The 15,406-nt window shown below is 39.7% G+C and overlaps 1 protein-coding gene across 1 annotated transcript in view; it reads right to left on the bottom strand.

The window, feature by feature from the left end:
* PRKDC (protein kinase, DNA-activated, catalytic subunit) overlaps positions 1–15,406 on the bottom strand; it is an 80,541-nt gene continuing 65,135 nt past the window's right edge. The window contains exons 72-86 of the mRNA XM_021536576.3: positions 14,970–15,150; positions 14,309–14,469; positions 12,765–12,976; positions 11,590–11,677; positions 10,766–10,909; positions 7,826–8,030; positions 7,181–7,248; positions 6,688–6,908; positions 6,274–6,366; positions 4,318–4,407; positions 3,021–3,092; positions 2,737–2,938; positions 2,113–2,301; positions 1,389–1,528; positions 1–367 (exon numbers count right to left, since the gene is read on the bottom strand). Coding sequence (XP_021392251.2) covers positions 163–367; positions 1,389–1,528; positions 2,113–2,301; positions 2,737–2,938; positions 3,021–3,092; positions 4,318–4,407; positions 6,274–6,366; positions 6,688–6,908; positions 7,181–7,248; positions 7,826–8,030; positions 10,766–10,909; positions 11,590–11,677; positions 12,765–12,976; positions 14,309–14,469; positions 14,970–15,150 — 2,271 coding nt within the window. The 3' untranslated portion in view covers positions 1–162. The remainder of the gene's footprint in view (positions 368–1,388; positions 1,529–2,112; positions 2,302–2,736; positions 2,939–3,020; positions 3,093–4,317; positions 4,408–6,273; positions 6,367–6,687; positions 6,909–7,180; positions 7,249–7,825; positions 8,031–10,765; positions 10,910–11,589; positions 11,678–12,764; positions 12,977–14,308; positions 14,470–14,969; positions 15,151–15,406) is intronic.

The following is a 15,406-nucleotide window of genomic DNA, read 5'->3' as shown; positions in this document are numbered from 1 at the left end:
TGCTTGAATACAGCTTTAATACAAAAAGTTTATTTTCTCTATTAGTCAAGTTAACTGGTGATAAAAATAGGTTTTTTTCCTTTTTGGCCTTAAAGTTCTGATCTGGTTGCAGCTGTGTTTTAGCTGTGTCCCTTGGCAGACAGAGTTGCAGATGGCAGTTCCTCACATCCAGGGTTCCCATCCTTCCCAGACTCTACCAAGAATATTGGGGTCTGTTGCTTGATCAATGAGGCATCTCACTTGGGCCTCCTCTGAAAGTCCATCCTCTGGCTCTTTGGCTCTGATATCATGATTAGGGTTACCACGAGCCACAGCTGCAAAATCATTATAAGCAGGTGACCGCTCATGGCCCAGGCGCAGCTCATCACTGAAATTGAGAACACAAAAATAAGCTCTTACTAAAAGAAACAAGCAAAAAATTTGAGATGGATCTTTAAATACAAAACAGCACTTGAAAAATAAAGTTTGAATTGAGATCAAGATGTGGAGGCTGCTCAAGAGCTGTGGAAGTCTTGGCCAGTGAAGACTGATGGTTTCAGGTGTCCTTTACTAGTGGCTATTTACCATGAATATGCCAATCTTGTCAAAGGTCTCCAGCTGAAAGAAGGATGCAGCAGCTCACATCCAAGCTGTTGATCTCTTTACCTGCTCTCTTGATTTGTGCCTATAATAAGTATTTTGCTGCCTCTTCCAGTTCAGCCTTGACCGCAAAAGGGACTCCTCCCAAGTCCTGCACTTTTCAGTATTTGTATGGTTTTAAAACAGGCTTGCTTTCTTTGCTTTTCTGTCTTTCCCCTGGTTAATCCAAAATGATTTTTTAAGAGAGGATGGAAGGAATTAATTGTACTGAACTTAAAAGACATTCTGGCTTGAGCCAGACTTGACTAGACTGACATAAAAATCCTGAGAATGCCACCAGATTTGAACTGGATGTTTCTCGTAAGCAGCATTCCTCCATGCCTCCCCTACAGCTGGTACAGCTTCCATTTCAAGCAATCCTCCATCAGAAGCATATATTAATTTAAATATTATCCCTACCCTAAAAGCAGTGGAGACTGCTTTAAAGAACAGTAGGACTGAGGAGTATGAGATTAAGCAGCCTGACAGGGAGAGGAGGCATGTGTTGCCAGGAGCAGTAAAACTGCTCAGAAGGCCTGAGCTGGAGCAAGTAAACTCACAGGGAGATATCTGGTGTTTTGGCTGGCAGGGTGATTCAGAGAGCTTGAACGTGGACCAAAATGATTCTGACAGAAGGTTTGCTGAAATTTTGCCCTGTCTGTCTCTTCTCTTTTCCTAGCCTCCATTCTATCCAAAGGGAGCAAAATCTGACTCGGGAGCCTTCCAAAGCTCTTAGTGGAACAGTTTGAAGCAAAAGAAGAGCATCTTACCAAGTGATTATTGCTGGATTGGCACCTCTAAGCTTTCTTCTGACATAGTTGACCTTTTGTAAAGGGTACCAGTTTACTTCAGATGTGTTTATTTCCTTGATCCATGTGCCTCCTTTTTTCAGCTGTCTTTGTTCAAAGTTCTAAGGAGAAAATATATTTGTCCTGTTTATCATAAATCACACACTTGAAATAGGCTTTTAAGCTGCAGATCATAGCAAGTCAAGCCAGTATCTTAACTGCAGATGCAGTGGAGGACAAAGCAGTGAGATAATATCTAACTTGCCTATGACTTTAATTTACAACTGAAGTTGCTGAAGTGCAACTAGTTTCAGATTTTTTTGTCTGCAACTATTACTTTGATATATACAGTGCTGTTATGTAAATTTAAGAGGTTGAATTCAGAAAGTTGAAAATATTCATGCTGGTGCCATAAGCAGCATAACGTAATCAAGAGTTACCCGTGCCTTTAGGATTATCATCAAAGATAAAGAACAGTAGACTGATAACACAAACATATGCTACTATTTTTTTGTGCATCAATACAGAATTCTGTCATTTTAAATACTTTTAAGTTCAGTTTCTCTGAGTACTTAATAAAAGAAAGAAAGATAAAAGGAGTACTGAGAGTGAGCCTCAACAAATACTTCCTTTTTCATCAGTTTTATTCTTATTACAGTTTAAGAATTTTCACATGAAGAAAAATAAAAAGAGGACAAAACCCCACCTTCCAGTCCAAAGAAGGTTCTTTTACAAATACATCCATGGTGCTGATGAGGAGGTCTGGATCTGAACGATAAGCCCTCAGGGCATGCACCATCACACTGTAAATGAGTCCCCACTCCTTCACTGGCATCATCAGATTAACAAACTGGCAAGTCAGGCGAAAGGGCATCAACTCTGGCACACCCAAAAACTAGCCAAGGGGAAGGACAGTCAAAAGAAAACAAGAAGTAAGAAGCCTTGGAACTGAAGGATTAGACTGGAATATTTTATTCTTTTTAAGCTTTGAAACCCTCTTTGTCACTGCACTGAAAATAATGCACAAAAGTAAAACTAACCAAGTTGTGACATCAAAGCTCTCGTCATGAGTATTCAGTGATAGTGGTTGAAATCACGGTTGAACCATGGAAAACACCACCATATTGACTCTGTGGAGTTATATAGCTCACTGCTTGTCTGAGAATATCTGGACTCAGATACTTTATTCAACTTACTAGAAATAACTTGTCAAGATTATTTTGCATCAGAATAATGGCAACTGAAGAGCATAAAATTTAGTACTGGGAATGCATGAGTAATTGCACATAACAAATGCAAAAGCTGTAACAAATTAGTTGAAAATAAATACCTGTGTAGCTGCACCAAATGCATATCCAAAGTCTATTCCCACCATGCCACCTGTCTCCTTGTTAATCATGAAGTTGGACAGATGCCGGTCTCCAATCCCAAGTATCCAGTGGCTGATGCACATCAGTGCGTGCGAGCTGGCAAAGTGGGAGCGCAGGGCCAGGAAGGCCTCGGGAGATGTGCTCATTTTCACAAAGGCTCGCCTTAACAAAACAGAACTCACTTGTTGAATGCAGAGAAACACCAGCATTTGTTTCACAGTGTGCAGCCGTCAGCAGCACTTACCGTAGCAGGTCTTCTGGAACGCTGCTCTCCCTGCTTTTGAAGGATGTGACCGTTTCTGTACGGTTGGCATTCCTGCAAAGTAGGGAAGAAATAAAGGTGGCTGCTGGAATAACAGCCTGCTAGATGTTGAAAGTCAAGATACGCTCGTGACCGCAGCAGCATGCGGTGCTTACTCCAGTAAACAGCACAGCAAGCTACAAAGGATTCACCCCCTAAATTTTATATCGTATTAGAAGTGCCCCATCCTCCCTCCTTCTCCCAATAGTTATTTCCAAGACTGACATTTCTAAACAAAAAAGAGTATGTGGTTTTGTGTATTTTCCTCCAAATTAAGTTATTAAGTTGATGGGTTAAGTTTTAATAAAGCAATACAATCATGTTCTTGGACAGTCTCTTCCAAGCAGATGAATTAAGGCCCCAGTTACATCTCTCAGCAGCAGGCTGAGGCTATACTGACACTAGAAAGTAGTGCAGCAGAGGGGAAGCAACAGAACTAAAGAACTGGTGCTGAGGGCACTCATGCCATGCAGATTTGGGGAAGGAGGCTTTGTCCTAGCCTATATCCATTTCTGAATGCTTGTGAGAACTGACATGTGCTGGGTGCTTTCCTTCCAGTCTACTTCCCTCTGACAGGAGCAGAATCAAGAAGTAGAGGACAGCCCTTTAGTGCAGCAGACTGAAGATGAGTGGGGGTGATGGAGACTTACTTGAAAAGCATGTTCTGGATCTGAATACAAATATTAATTCAGTTAAACAAGTCAAAGTTTTCCTTTAAAAAGCAAGACACTGGTTAAGCAGGTTATGAGCTTATAAGAAATGCTCTGGACACTTCACTTTACCACCCACAGAGCTAGATCTAGGTAGGTGTGGAAATTCCTCTGAGAGGATGCTCAAATCAGAACCTAAACCATCGAATATTCTTAATTTCTCAGTGAATCATGGTAATTTTCTCTGTCCAACTCTAGCAGATGCTTGGGTTCTGAGGCAGCCTACCTAACTGCATAATCAGGAACAAGACGCCTAGAAAATAAAGTTGAAGAGCAGCATCTGCTTCTAGACACTTTCTAAAGGAAGTGAGCAAGCTTCTGGAAGCCTTCCTGTACTCGGGTAGGATTTTTGGCAAGAAGAATTTTGCAAAGCATCTCCAGGAAGACAAAGCAGTAAAATGAGCAAAAATCAGATCTAGCCATCATATTATGATGCAGACCATACTTTTTTCCCCTGGAATTTCTACATCTCTGCATGTGTGCACACTCTAGCTTCTGTATTTCACATGCAGTTCTCTTTTGAAACCTACCTGTACATAGCATGGTATCGAGAGATGCCCTGTGCTTTCCCACTCATCCTGGACAGCCACTCAGAATAGGTAGCACGAGGTCCTCTTGGGCTAGGGACAAAAAAAGAAAAGCACTGATGATTTCCCTGTACTCTCTATTTGGTTATCCACAGGCTGTGTGCTGCTCTGACTCATGAGATTTTTATGCAAAGGAAAAGTCAGGAAGCTACAGTCTACATTAATTTTAGCCTTGCTATGGAAATTAAGTTTATGCAGAGTATAGTCTGATCCATTCACCAGCTTTGAACACACTTCAGTCATATCTGACAGAAGATTAGACATCTCAAAGGTGTTAATTTGTCAATAGGTACTGTAAGTACCTCCAGAAGAAAGATCCAAAATAATTTCTCCAGGGAGGGAAAGTTGTTGTTGACAGTCTTGTAGCCTTTGAGAAGCATTATGTAGTCCACCACAGTACATACTGCCCTTTGTCCTTCCAAATGGGCAGGGAATGCAGGAAGGCAGCTTGCTATCTCCTCAGTGTGCACAAGAGAGGAGGAATGGGTGCTTGAACTTGGGGTATTAATCCATAAGAAGCTAGTATTCATTAGTCACACTGCTTATGCAATAATTTGACTTTTTTTCCCATCTTAACTAAATACAACAGACCTTAAACTTCTATTTCAGAGGCAGCAACTTAGCAGAGCAGCCACCTTCTGTCTTCCTTCCAAAGCATGCTTTGAGATAGAGAATGCCATTTCCATTTACGAAGCATATATCAGTTACAGACTGTAGCCCATCACTTTGGGATAAAGGAATTCAAAAATTCAAAAAGTTGTTCCCCCCCAATCCCAACCAACATTTTCCTTTGCGAGTGCTGTCACTTAATCATAGCTCAATATAAAATGTCTTAATTGTCTTGACTGAATAACATGAGAAAATATTAAAGTCTATATACACAATAAAGCAAAGGGTTTTTTTTCAAATAAATTATGACCTGCTTTTAGAAAACATTGATCTTCTACACTGAACATATAAATTTCCTCCCTTCATGAGATCGTTCCATGTGAGTCTTATTTCACTTTCCCACTCAGTGAATTGAGATCAACTTAATACCACCGCTGTTCATAACAGTGAATTAGACAGCAGTAATGCAGGAATTCTAGCAGCTCCTAAACTGCTCACAAATCAAATAACCATAGAAATAAAGACTCTTTGGAGTCCAACCTCCACGCTGGAGTTTCCTCTAACTGGCTCCATAAATGTTAATTAGTAAAAACAAATGGTGACAACAATACTCAGACAAACCCAAACAGAGATTATGTAATTGAGAACCACATTTGTAAATTAAACCACATTTGTAAATTCCAGGATAGAACTAGGCTTGAAATGCCAGAATTAAATCAATTTTACTAGTATTCAACCTGCAATTACAATCACAAGAAAGCAATGTAATTTATTCAAATCCAGCATTTGTGTCAAGTCAGAGAAAGTGCTCTGTTACAGTTGTGTTCTGTGCATTTGCTGCCAAGTTCCATCCCCCATCACTGACTCACTGCTGAAGCCAGGTTCTCAATAGCTCTGCCTCTACTCCCTTCCCCTGCCCCTCATTGACCTAAGTCCATTTCCTGCCTGATCAAATCAAGAGATCAAAATCCTCTGCTTGTAAAATCATTCTGCTGATAAGGAAATGGTGATGATAATGACGTCACACACACGATTATAATTATAAGTCTCTTGTTTAAACAAGCTGGGTGGAGGATATTCCAGCTACAATGGCACTCATTAAACAAACAGTTGCCAATTACTAATTTGGGTCAGGAAGTACAAACTGCCTCCTTGCTTATAAATGCTTTTCTTTTATTCTTTAATTACAAAAAAAAAAAGTAAAATAAAATCCTGCCACAAGACTGTCAGTTATCCAAAAACACATCAGTAGTGGTTTCTATTAGAGCAGACAGCTAAACCAAGCATCACCTGTAATAGCTGGTATCTTCCTCTTCAGACATGCTATTTTTAAGGAATTCTTTTAACGTACAAGTATTTTCCAGCCACTTGATGAGTCCCAGTCTGGAACAAAGTAAGTCAGAGATAACAAGTAGCTCAGAGCTGAACTTTAGAGGAATGCCACAAAATGGGAAGCAATACATTCTATTACCTGTTAAAAGAAGGTTAAAAGCTACCAATTTAAACATACTCCAAAAAAACAGTTTTCACACAAAGCAATTTCAATGTTGTTTAAAAGGAAAAGTAAAAAAAAAAAAAAAAAATTAAGCCAAGGCACAAAACACTCTCAATCTGAATCTGGCACACAAAATACTCACTTTCCAACATCCCAAAATTAATAGATGTTAACATAAGGATTTCTGTTCCTTCAAGATAAACACCTACCTTGTTGTCATGGGGATGACCTGGTAAGTTTTTAACTGCATATTTCTTTGGCTACATGTAGCATCTTGGGAAAGGATAATGTTCATTACATCAAACAGCTGCTCAATGCGTTGGTCTTGTCGCAGGTCTTCACCACCTTTGACAAGAAAAGGATACTCCCGCTCATCGCTGCCTCGGATTGTTATACGTTTTGGCTTCCTCAAGGATTCCATCACACTTATCTTGGAAAAAGACAGGAAAAAGAAAAGTATCTGTGACAGAAGACTTGGTCTTACAGAATCATTGCTGGAATTAAGCATATCTGTCATTCCTAGATGACATAATCAAGTTACTCAATTATAACAGAAAAACAAATGCCCACTTGCAGCCCTTCCTTTGTATGTTGCAAGATGTGCAAACAAGCAATGACTTTGCTACTACCAAATTCTTCAAATGCTATATTATGGACACAGATTTTACCACACAGGATTCTGACTCAATCTTAAAAACATACCCTTTCATCAAATCCAGAGATTTTTGCATGGTACTCTGGCAGTGGTTTCCCTTTTCCGTCGTACTGACCTGAAGTGGTAGTAGAAAAAATATATTAATACATAAAAAATACATTAATAAAATATATTAGTACATTAAAATAGCCTGATGCTATTTTAAAGTGTGCTTAACACCAGAACACACATCCAAATGTTTTGTCAAACTGGTAGAATGACAGCCATGAATAAAATATTTTTAAATGCATAAAAAAGATACAACATACACATACTATGATTTTGTCTGAATTACTGATAGCCTTTCCTTGTTTAGCTGTTAGAATCAAGCTTTTGCTGGTTTCAGAAGACACAACCTTTTTTGAACTAGATTTAAACATGTATAAGATTTATGTATCAGATTTCCTGGAGTTAGGCCTTTAGAAAAATACTAAATTCTTAGATAAGAGATACAAGCTTAGATACAATTTTAAAAATCAGGACTACATTTAAGAACAGATTTAAGAGATAATGAGTGAATAGAATTATTTCAAGTAAGGCCAGATAAGGCTTAAGGCTAGAAAAAAGGGTCATATAGCCAATATAAGAAATAAAGCTCAAGAGCAACTTTCTTGTAAGGCACAATTCACTATTGACACTGAAGGGAAACTTACCAGGAACCTCCAGTTCACTCCTCAAGAATTCAGCTTTGAATTCACTCATCCATGGTGAACATTCTTTGAGGTTCCCAGGTTCTTTATAGGTTTTGATCATTTTTGAGTAGAGAGCACTTGCAATCACATCGAAGGCATTAGTTTTCATATCCAACAGTTCTGAACCATCTCTGCCAAAATGATGATCCAGGTCCTTCCCAAAAGCCTAACAATCATTTATAGAAAAGAATCCTGTTTACACAGTGCTAGAAACTACCCAAGAGCACCAAAAGGGTATCTTCCTATCTATACACACAGCTTGTTTAAATATTAGGAAGAAATTCTTAATATAAACCAGAACAGGTTGCCTAGAGAAGTTGTGGATGCCTCATCCCTGGAAGTGTTCAAAGCCAGGCTGGAAGGAGCCCTGAGCAACCTGGTCTAGTGGGAGGTGCCCCTGGCCATGGCAGGGGTGTTAGAACCAGATGATCTTTAAGGTCCCTTCCAACACAATCATTCTGTGACTCTATGAAATGTTTTACATGTTTTATTTACTATCAGATTTATTATTTGTGAATTTATTACTGCCTAGCAATAATCTTGGACACAGAATGCATAAATCCATATTTTAAAGGATTTTATATATCCTGATATAGGAAAAGAGCAAAGTTTTGGACATGGATCCATTTAATGAACAAAGTAAGTATTATCTACAAATAGTTAACTGAATTGACTTCCTGTATTCATAATTCAAGGTACTAGAAAAACCAAATGTTGCTTCTGGGACCTGGTATTAATGGCTTGGAAAGATATTTTTTTTTTTACTGACTGATCATTTTTCTACCAAACTATGAAGACACAGCTATTTCACTGAAGTAAATGAAAATACAAAAAACATTATCCTTTTGAGGAGACTGCTACAGTCACAAACATCTTTATCACTAAATCTATTTCCAGATTATGAGACTGAAATACTCCACATAGTAGAGCAATTTTATGTGTTGGTCAAGAGAGACAACTTGGTTTTTTCCCCAGCAAGGGCGCTAGAAATGATACAGTTATTCTCACAGCACACTTTGTTTCTTCATAATAATGAATCATAAAAGCAAAGACTTCAGAATCTGTGCACCATCACCTTGACTCTCTTCTGCAGCTACTCTTTGCCCTCCCTCTTCCCTTTAGCAGAGGGGAACAACCCTGATATCCATCTCCAGCATCTCCCTTGCTCTTCACTCTGTATCATCTAACAGTGCACATTTCAGCATTTTAAAGAGCCATAGATTTTTTTTTTTTTGTGGGGGCACACAAATAATCCAAACAGCCTTTGTGCTTATGCCTGCTATGTCTCTTGCTGTGCATGTACCCTGTATAGCTGCATCCCTCTCCCTACCCCCACCCCTGTCACTAGCACATCCTGCATATTCTTATCCCCCACTCTTAAGTTTGAAGTCATTATCATCAAAGACCTATCTTATCTCACAGCAACACATTCAGAGGGCTAGTGTGCCCCTAAACTCCCAATTACCCTTTCTGCTTCATTATCACTTCACCTCCTCCCGACTCCACCTTACTCTCATCCTCCACCTTTCCCACTCATGGGGAAGGAATCTCCTTACAGACACCCAGGTTAGTTTATCTAATGCTAATGTGACATAAGGATGGCCACAATGGGAGACAGCTGGATGCACCCCGCCCTGGCCATGGGGCTATACACATACAGTACAAGCAAGCAGTCAGGACCTCCTTCTGCAGGAGTATCACTCTCCTGGCCTCAGCAACTTGCAGCTCAGGGATTTCTGGACCCGGGGGTGTGCATTTGTATGTAACAGCTCTTAAAGCATTGCCCCCTCTCTGTGCCATTGCCTGCTTGCTATTTGAACCCATGAAAGCACCTAACACCCTGCAACAGGAGTTCAGCACCTAAGTGTGCACTGAATGAGGAAAGACTTCTCACTGGTCTGAACCTGCCACTTCCATAGAGTATTTACTTCCTCTTTGGTGCTCCTGATAGAATCACAGAATTGCCAGGGTTGGAAAAGACCTGTAAGTTCATCAAGTCCAACCGTGGGACTGATGTTAAGAGCTTTACTGTGTCTGGCATAGCTGCATCTTTTCCAACTGGAGGAATGCTAAAGTTGCTTATGCAGTGGTTACTCTGTACCTCTGATTATTCTTGCCACTTTGAACCTCATCCAATTTTACTGTATCTGTGCAGAGAATACTGCAGAGGAGGACTATAATGTTCAAGAAACCAGAGTCAGAGAAGGCTGCTATGCCAATATACAAATCCATTTAGTTCTCTATTCTTAATAATGATGAACATTTGCTTTTCTTTTTGACTGCCCCGGAGTTTTCACAGATGATGTTTTCAAAGAACCATCACAAATCAAGATTTTGTTCTTGAACTGAAATAGTCAGCTAAAATATGCAGAATTTCTATATGATACTAGGGTAATTACATTTTCTTGCCTCATGTGTCACTTAATTTTCTATGCTGATTTTCACCACTTTGGAATTCAGCCAGTTTTGTAAAGTTTTCTTTAAGTCTTCATAGCTGTAACTCTCCTGTATAAGTAACTTCGTATCGGCAGCAAATCTGAGTAGTATAATACAGCAAAGCTCCCTAAGGTACTCATAAATCCTTGGCAGCAGGGAACAAAAAACAAAGCCAGATTCTCACGGATGATTAGAGGCTCAGGTCCTAAGAGCCTGGCAACATGCAGGACAGGAGAGGTAGAAGCTGTGTAAGATAGAACATTTATCCCTGCAGGGCAGTTAGAAGTGGAAAGTGAACTATGTTAACTCCATGGCTTCTAGCAAAGAAATCCCAGTCCTCTACTCCTGACTAAATCAAGTCTCATCAAGTCCTGCAGCACCTGAAAAAACTGTGATCCCTTTTTTGGCTTTCTATTGCCTTCTGGAAAAGCCATGATGCCAACACTAAGCACTAACCACATATACCTGAATAAACTTTTTCCTCATCAATCCAAGGCCAGGAGTCTCCAAATTTCCCAAATTCTTGTACATTCCTTCATACATTTCCTTAAGTTTCTTTTTGTTCCTCTGAGGTTTTGACAACTCATTTTTGACATCCTCAACCCAATCCTGCAAAGAAAACACATGAGTACTGAGAAAAGATTTATTGACCATTGCTCTCAGTAGGCCACTCAGATTGCACTGGGGTTACTGTATTTACTAATAGTCAACTATTATGTGTCTTTTGACAAAAAAAAGAGCACCAAAAGTCTGTGGAAATATTTTCCTTTCATTCTGTGTCGTGATAAAATGTTTCTACTTGATTATGATAATTATGTTTGCTACGACATTGTTTAGTGCTAAGAAAGCCTCTGTGAGGCCAGGAGTGGCACAAAACACAGGACAAGAATTGTCTGGACACACAAGTCAGAACATAGATAGGGATGCCCAGCAGGGAAAGGGCATAAGAACACAAGTAGTCCAAAACTATAAAGATGGCCACAAATGATAATTCTGTAAGGGCTTCAGAATGGTAAGATTGACCACTGGGCAGGGCACTTTCAGCTTTCCTGAAGGGGAAAGCTGAAAAGGGCTGAAGCAGGACATGCAGCTGGCACAAGTGAGGCAGTCTATCACCAGTGAAAGCTGCTGACAGCACCCCAGCATCATCATCATCATTGAGTTGGTGCTGGGTTGAACCACTTCCTGTGGCTGTGGTGTCAACTGAACTGTGTCAGGCTCCACCCAGCACTTGCTCCTCTGGACAAGGGAGAGGAATGAAGGGGAAGCAGGGAAAAAATACACTTTACCTTGAAAATCATTACAGGATTAGAGAGCTGCTCCAGCGAGTGAACAAAATCTTGAACTACTCCTCCTCTATCCAACTTATTCTTGATCCTTTCAAAGAAAAGAATGCATCACAATGCAACAGGAACTACCATCACCACCTTGCGGCAGATAAGCAATGATCTAGACTGTCTGCTACATACAAGAATCTGGCAAAACAATTCAGGTGTAGCTAGGTAAGACTCCCTTGGAATTCCCTCTTGGGCTGCATGACTGTTTATATGTTGATTAAATGTGCCAGTTTTTTAATTATAGGTCCCACTATGAAAATAGGAATTTGGTGGGTGAGTGGAAAGCATGTTTGAAACAGACACAGACACTGACCAGACCATGTGCCCTGGCATGAAAGTTACTGAAGGGTGATACTGTCTGTGAAATACATGATTTTGTATTTTTATTTTAAGCAAAAATTTCTTCAGCAAATGTATCAAATTTGAGAAAAAGTATCAAATTTATTTATTTATAAATTTATTTATTTATTCATAAATTTATCAAATTTATTTATTCAGCAAATTTATCAAATTTGAGAAAAAGGCAAAAACCACCCAAAATTTTAAGAGTGGTTCTACAGCATTGTCTGATAGAAACTGATTTTTGCCTGGGGATTAACTCAAGTGTTACTGCATGCCAAAAGGGACAAGGGAAAACTTGTAAGAGAAGCTGCATGTTTCACAGTGGATAAGCAGAGAACATCACAGCCAAAAGCTGTTCCCAAGTGAACCTGCATCCATTTCACTGCCCTCTCTGAAGTCTGATATGAGTGCCTATTCTATTTAAATATAGATGCTTCCTCTTGGTATTAGAAAGATGATAAGTGTTCAATACCACAGAATTACAAAGAAAAAGGGGTTGCCTCTCTGTGGTCTGTTTTATCTTGGGAAAACTTTTAACTTTTAACAGCTTGGGTACTATATATGTTCCCAACACTTCATAAAATTTTGTGCCACCAATCTGAGTATGTCTGACACTGAAGAGCTGATGTATTGCATTTCTCTGTGTCTTTAAACAAAAACTCAAAACTACCCTCTAATACTTCTCATGCTCACTAAAGAGAAGGGTTTGCATAGGAAAAATTAAAGAATCTGTCCACTCCTGAAAAAAAAAGCACACAAAGGAGCTACTCCAATTGCAAATTCACCTTTCTACAAACTCCTTGTTCTTGCAGCCAGATGCAGTATCTTTGAAGCAGTAACTTTCACTGCTGATCATGAAAGGGTAGATGAGTGCCTGGGGATAGGTATTTGCAATCTCTTCAACAGTATGTTGTACAGCTACTGCTTCATCCTTGTCAAGTAGTGCCATCATCTGGCTAATCCAACCAATGAACTGCCAACAGGGAACCGAGGAAAGCTGCAAAAACACAGACACTGCTTTCATCTTTGGTCTTCCTCAAAAATAACAAACATAGCAAACAAAAAAACTGCTCTCTGGTGCAGCCTGACCGAGAAAGGTGAAAAGGAATCAGAGAATGTCCACTAGTGTGTAAAACATCCCCCAGTGAAGTACAGATTTAATTATAACTATTACTACTATTACCACCACTACTGCTGCTTAATAGGTTTTCCATTATAAAGATTTGCAGCCTGTTGATCAATATGAGGCTTTACACTCAGACTTGTGGCTTTCATCTCTGGATGCAATACAATAATTTTTGATCATCACATACAAACAACTCAAAAATTGGAAGGAATTCAATTACAACACCATTAGGTTGAAGTCTTGATTTGAGTAAAAAATGCCAGGAAGGGGAACACAAACCCCTATCACAGTTTTGTCCTTTGTTCATCTTTAAGCACTTCTAACAGAATTTAAGATCAGACTTAAATTTATTTATTTAAATAAATGCCTGGTGAACTCCCTTTCTGACTGAGATGTGTCAGCTGGTGTCAGGTACTGTTTGAACTATTGGTTTCTCCATGGCCACACCTTGTGCACCTCAGCCATTTCTGCTATTCTCTCAGTTCCTTGGGATAACTAACCCGAATTTCTGCCTCATTCGAGTTCCTTCTCTCAAAGGGCCTGCTGCTCTGGGAGCAGCAGCACAATGACATGGGCTTGGAAAGACAGGCAGGCCAAGGCAGGAACAGGCATGAGTCACAGAGAAGGTCCCAGCTTATCTGTCCCACCACAGCAGGGAAGGCTCCTGGTATCCTGCCATGGAATGGCAATGCAGAGACAGGTCGTGGAAGGAAGGAAAGAAGGAAGTGGGAAATACAAAAGGAGACAAAGTTGTAGTAATCTATGAAGTGAAGAAGGACAGAGAAAGGTGGGTGACATGGAATGAGTCTGGAAAAGCTGCTGGTTTCCTGCATACAGGAAACTCAGTCTGCAGGAATAAGATACATTCCTCACCCTAATGCTAACCACCTTCGTCAGCCCATTTAGATTGCTCTGAAGGAAAAAAAAAAAGACAAAGCATATCACAGTTGTTCTCCAGCAACTCTCAAACAAACATTTGGAATCAAAATAATGATAAAAAGTTATGTTTCTAAGAAAAATTTTCTGTCCACATTAATTAGACTCAGTAAGTTATAGAAAAGACAAAGAACAATGATGGGATAAAATTTATCTGATTTCCCTGAAGCAAAACTTACCAGTCTAACCTCTCTATGTATCCCACCTCCACCTTTAAAAATTTGATTTACAGGAGCATTTGCTGCCAGAAAAATTGAAGCAACTAACCTCTCGTGTCACTAGACCCAATGTCTCTGCTGGATATCTTTCAATTATTTGGAGCAGTCTAGGAAATCTCAGCCTGGCTTCTCTGGAATTCAGTTTTAAAGCTTTTATCATTTTCTCCACCACAATAGCTGGGAACTGCTGCAGATCCACAGTGTTAATTTCTGCCAAGAGACATTAAACAAGAATTACCAGAAACACCATCACTTGTTCCATGTCTTTGATCATCTGAAACATTAATCTTTACAATTTGATATTTTTTTATCAAGTGTATTTTGTATTTTTACTTTGTTCTCCTTCCCATCTGTTTGAACTGCATACATCTGCAACACATGTATTTGGGGACTGTAAGGATTAGCTTTATCAGGAAGCTGCATCACTGCTGGTATCTTGCCTGCTTTAAAGACAAGGCTGCTGTGGTCTGGGAAGGAACAAGGGAAGCATCTGCTGGATATATTTATCACAAGTAAGAGCGAGATACAAGTGATCCACTAGTACCAAAGGTAGCAGGAACAGTGGAGGTGAAAAGAGGCTACAAATAATGCTGAACTGGAGGTCAAACTGCTCCACTGAAATTCAAGCTGCTCACTGAGATCTCCTGGGTACAGCAAAAGCTTACGGGTCCCAAATACACCCCACAACCTTAGGAGAGAGCCTGACTAACCAAGCAAGCCTTCCTCTTCCCTGCGCAGATACTGGTCACAGAAGCTGATCAAAGTCATGTATGCATCAGCAACTCCCACCATGTCCACATGGTCTGCGGAGCAGGACTGCACCTCCTCTTCAGACTTCCTCACAGCACACATGAAACACTGAAAAGCCTTCTTGTTCAGACCTGCCAGCACCTGAAATTCAATCATAAGAGGAAAAAAACACACATTAGTGCTAAAGTAGCATTGAAAAATCCTTTCTGAAACTAGAGCTTTGTTGTAAGTCTTGAGTAGATAAAACTTTAACTGTTTTAAGATGTTCCAAGCAGCTGATATATAGGAAAAAAATCGGGATGTTATTTCTAGCAGTGATTTCCAGAACTTTAGTTTCCACAGTTTTCAAATGGGAATACATAAACTTAGATTAGCCTTTGGATATGTAAAGTGCAAT

The sequence above is a fragment of the Lonchura striata genome, chromosome 1, assembly GCF_046129695.1.
Source record: "Lonchura striata isolate bLonStr1 chromosome 1, bLonStr1.mat, whole genome shotgun sequence".
Taxonomy (NCBI): domain Eukaryota; kingdom Metazoa; phylum Chordata; class Aves; order Passeriformes; family Estrildidae; genus Lonchura; species Lonchura striata.
Note: the sequence above shows the minus strand (reverse complement) of the source record. Positions and strands in the feature narration are given on the sequence as shown.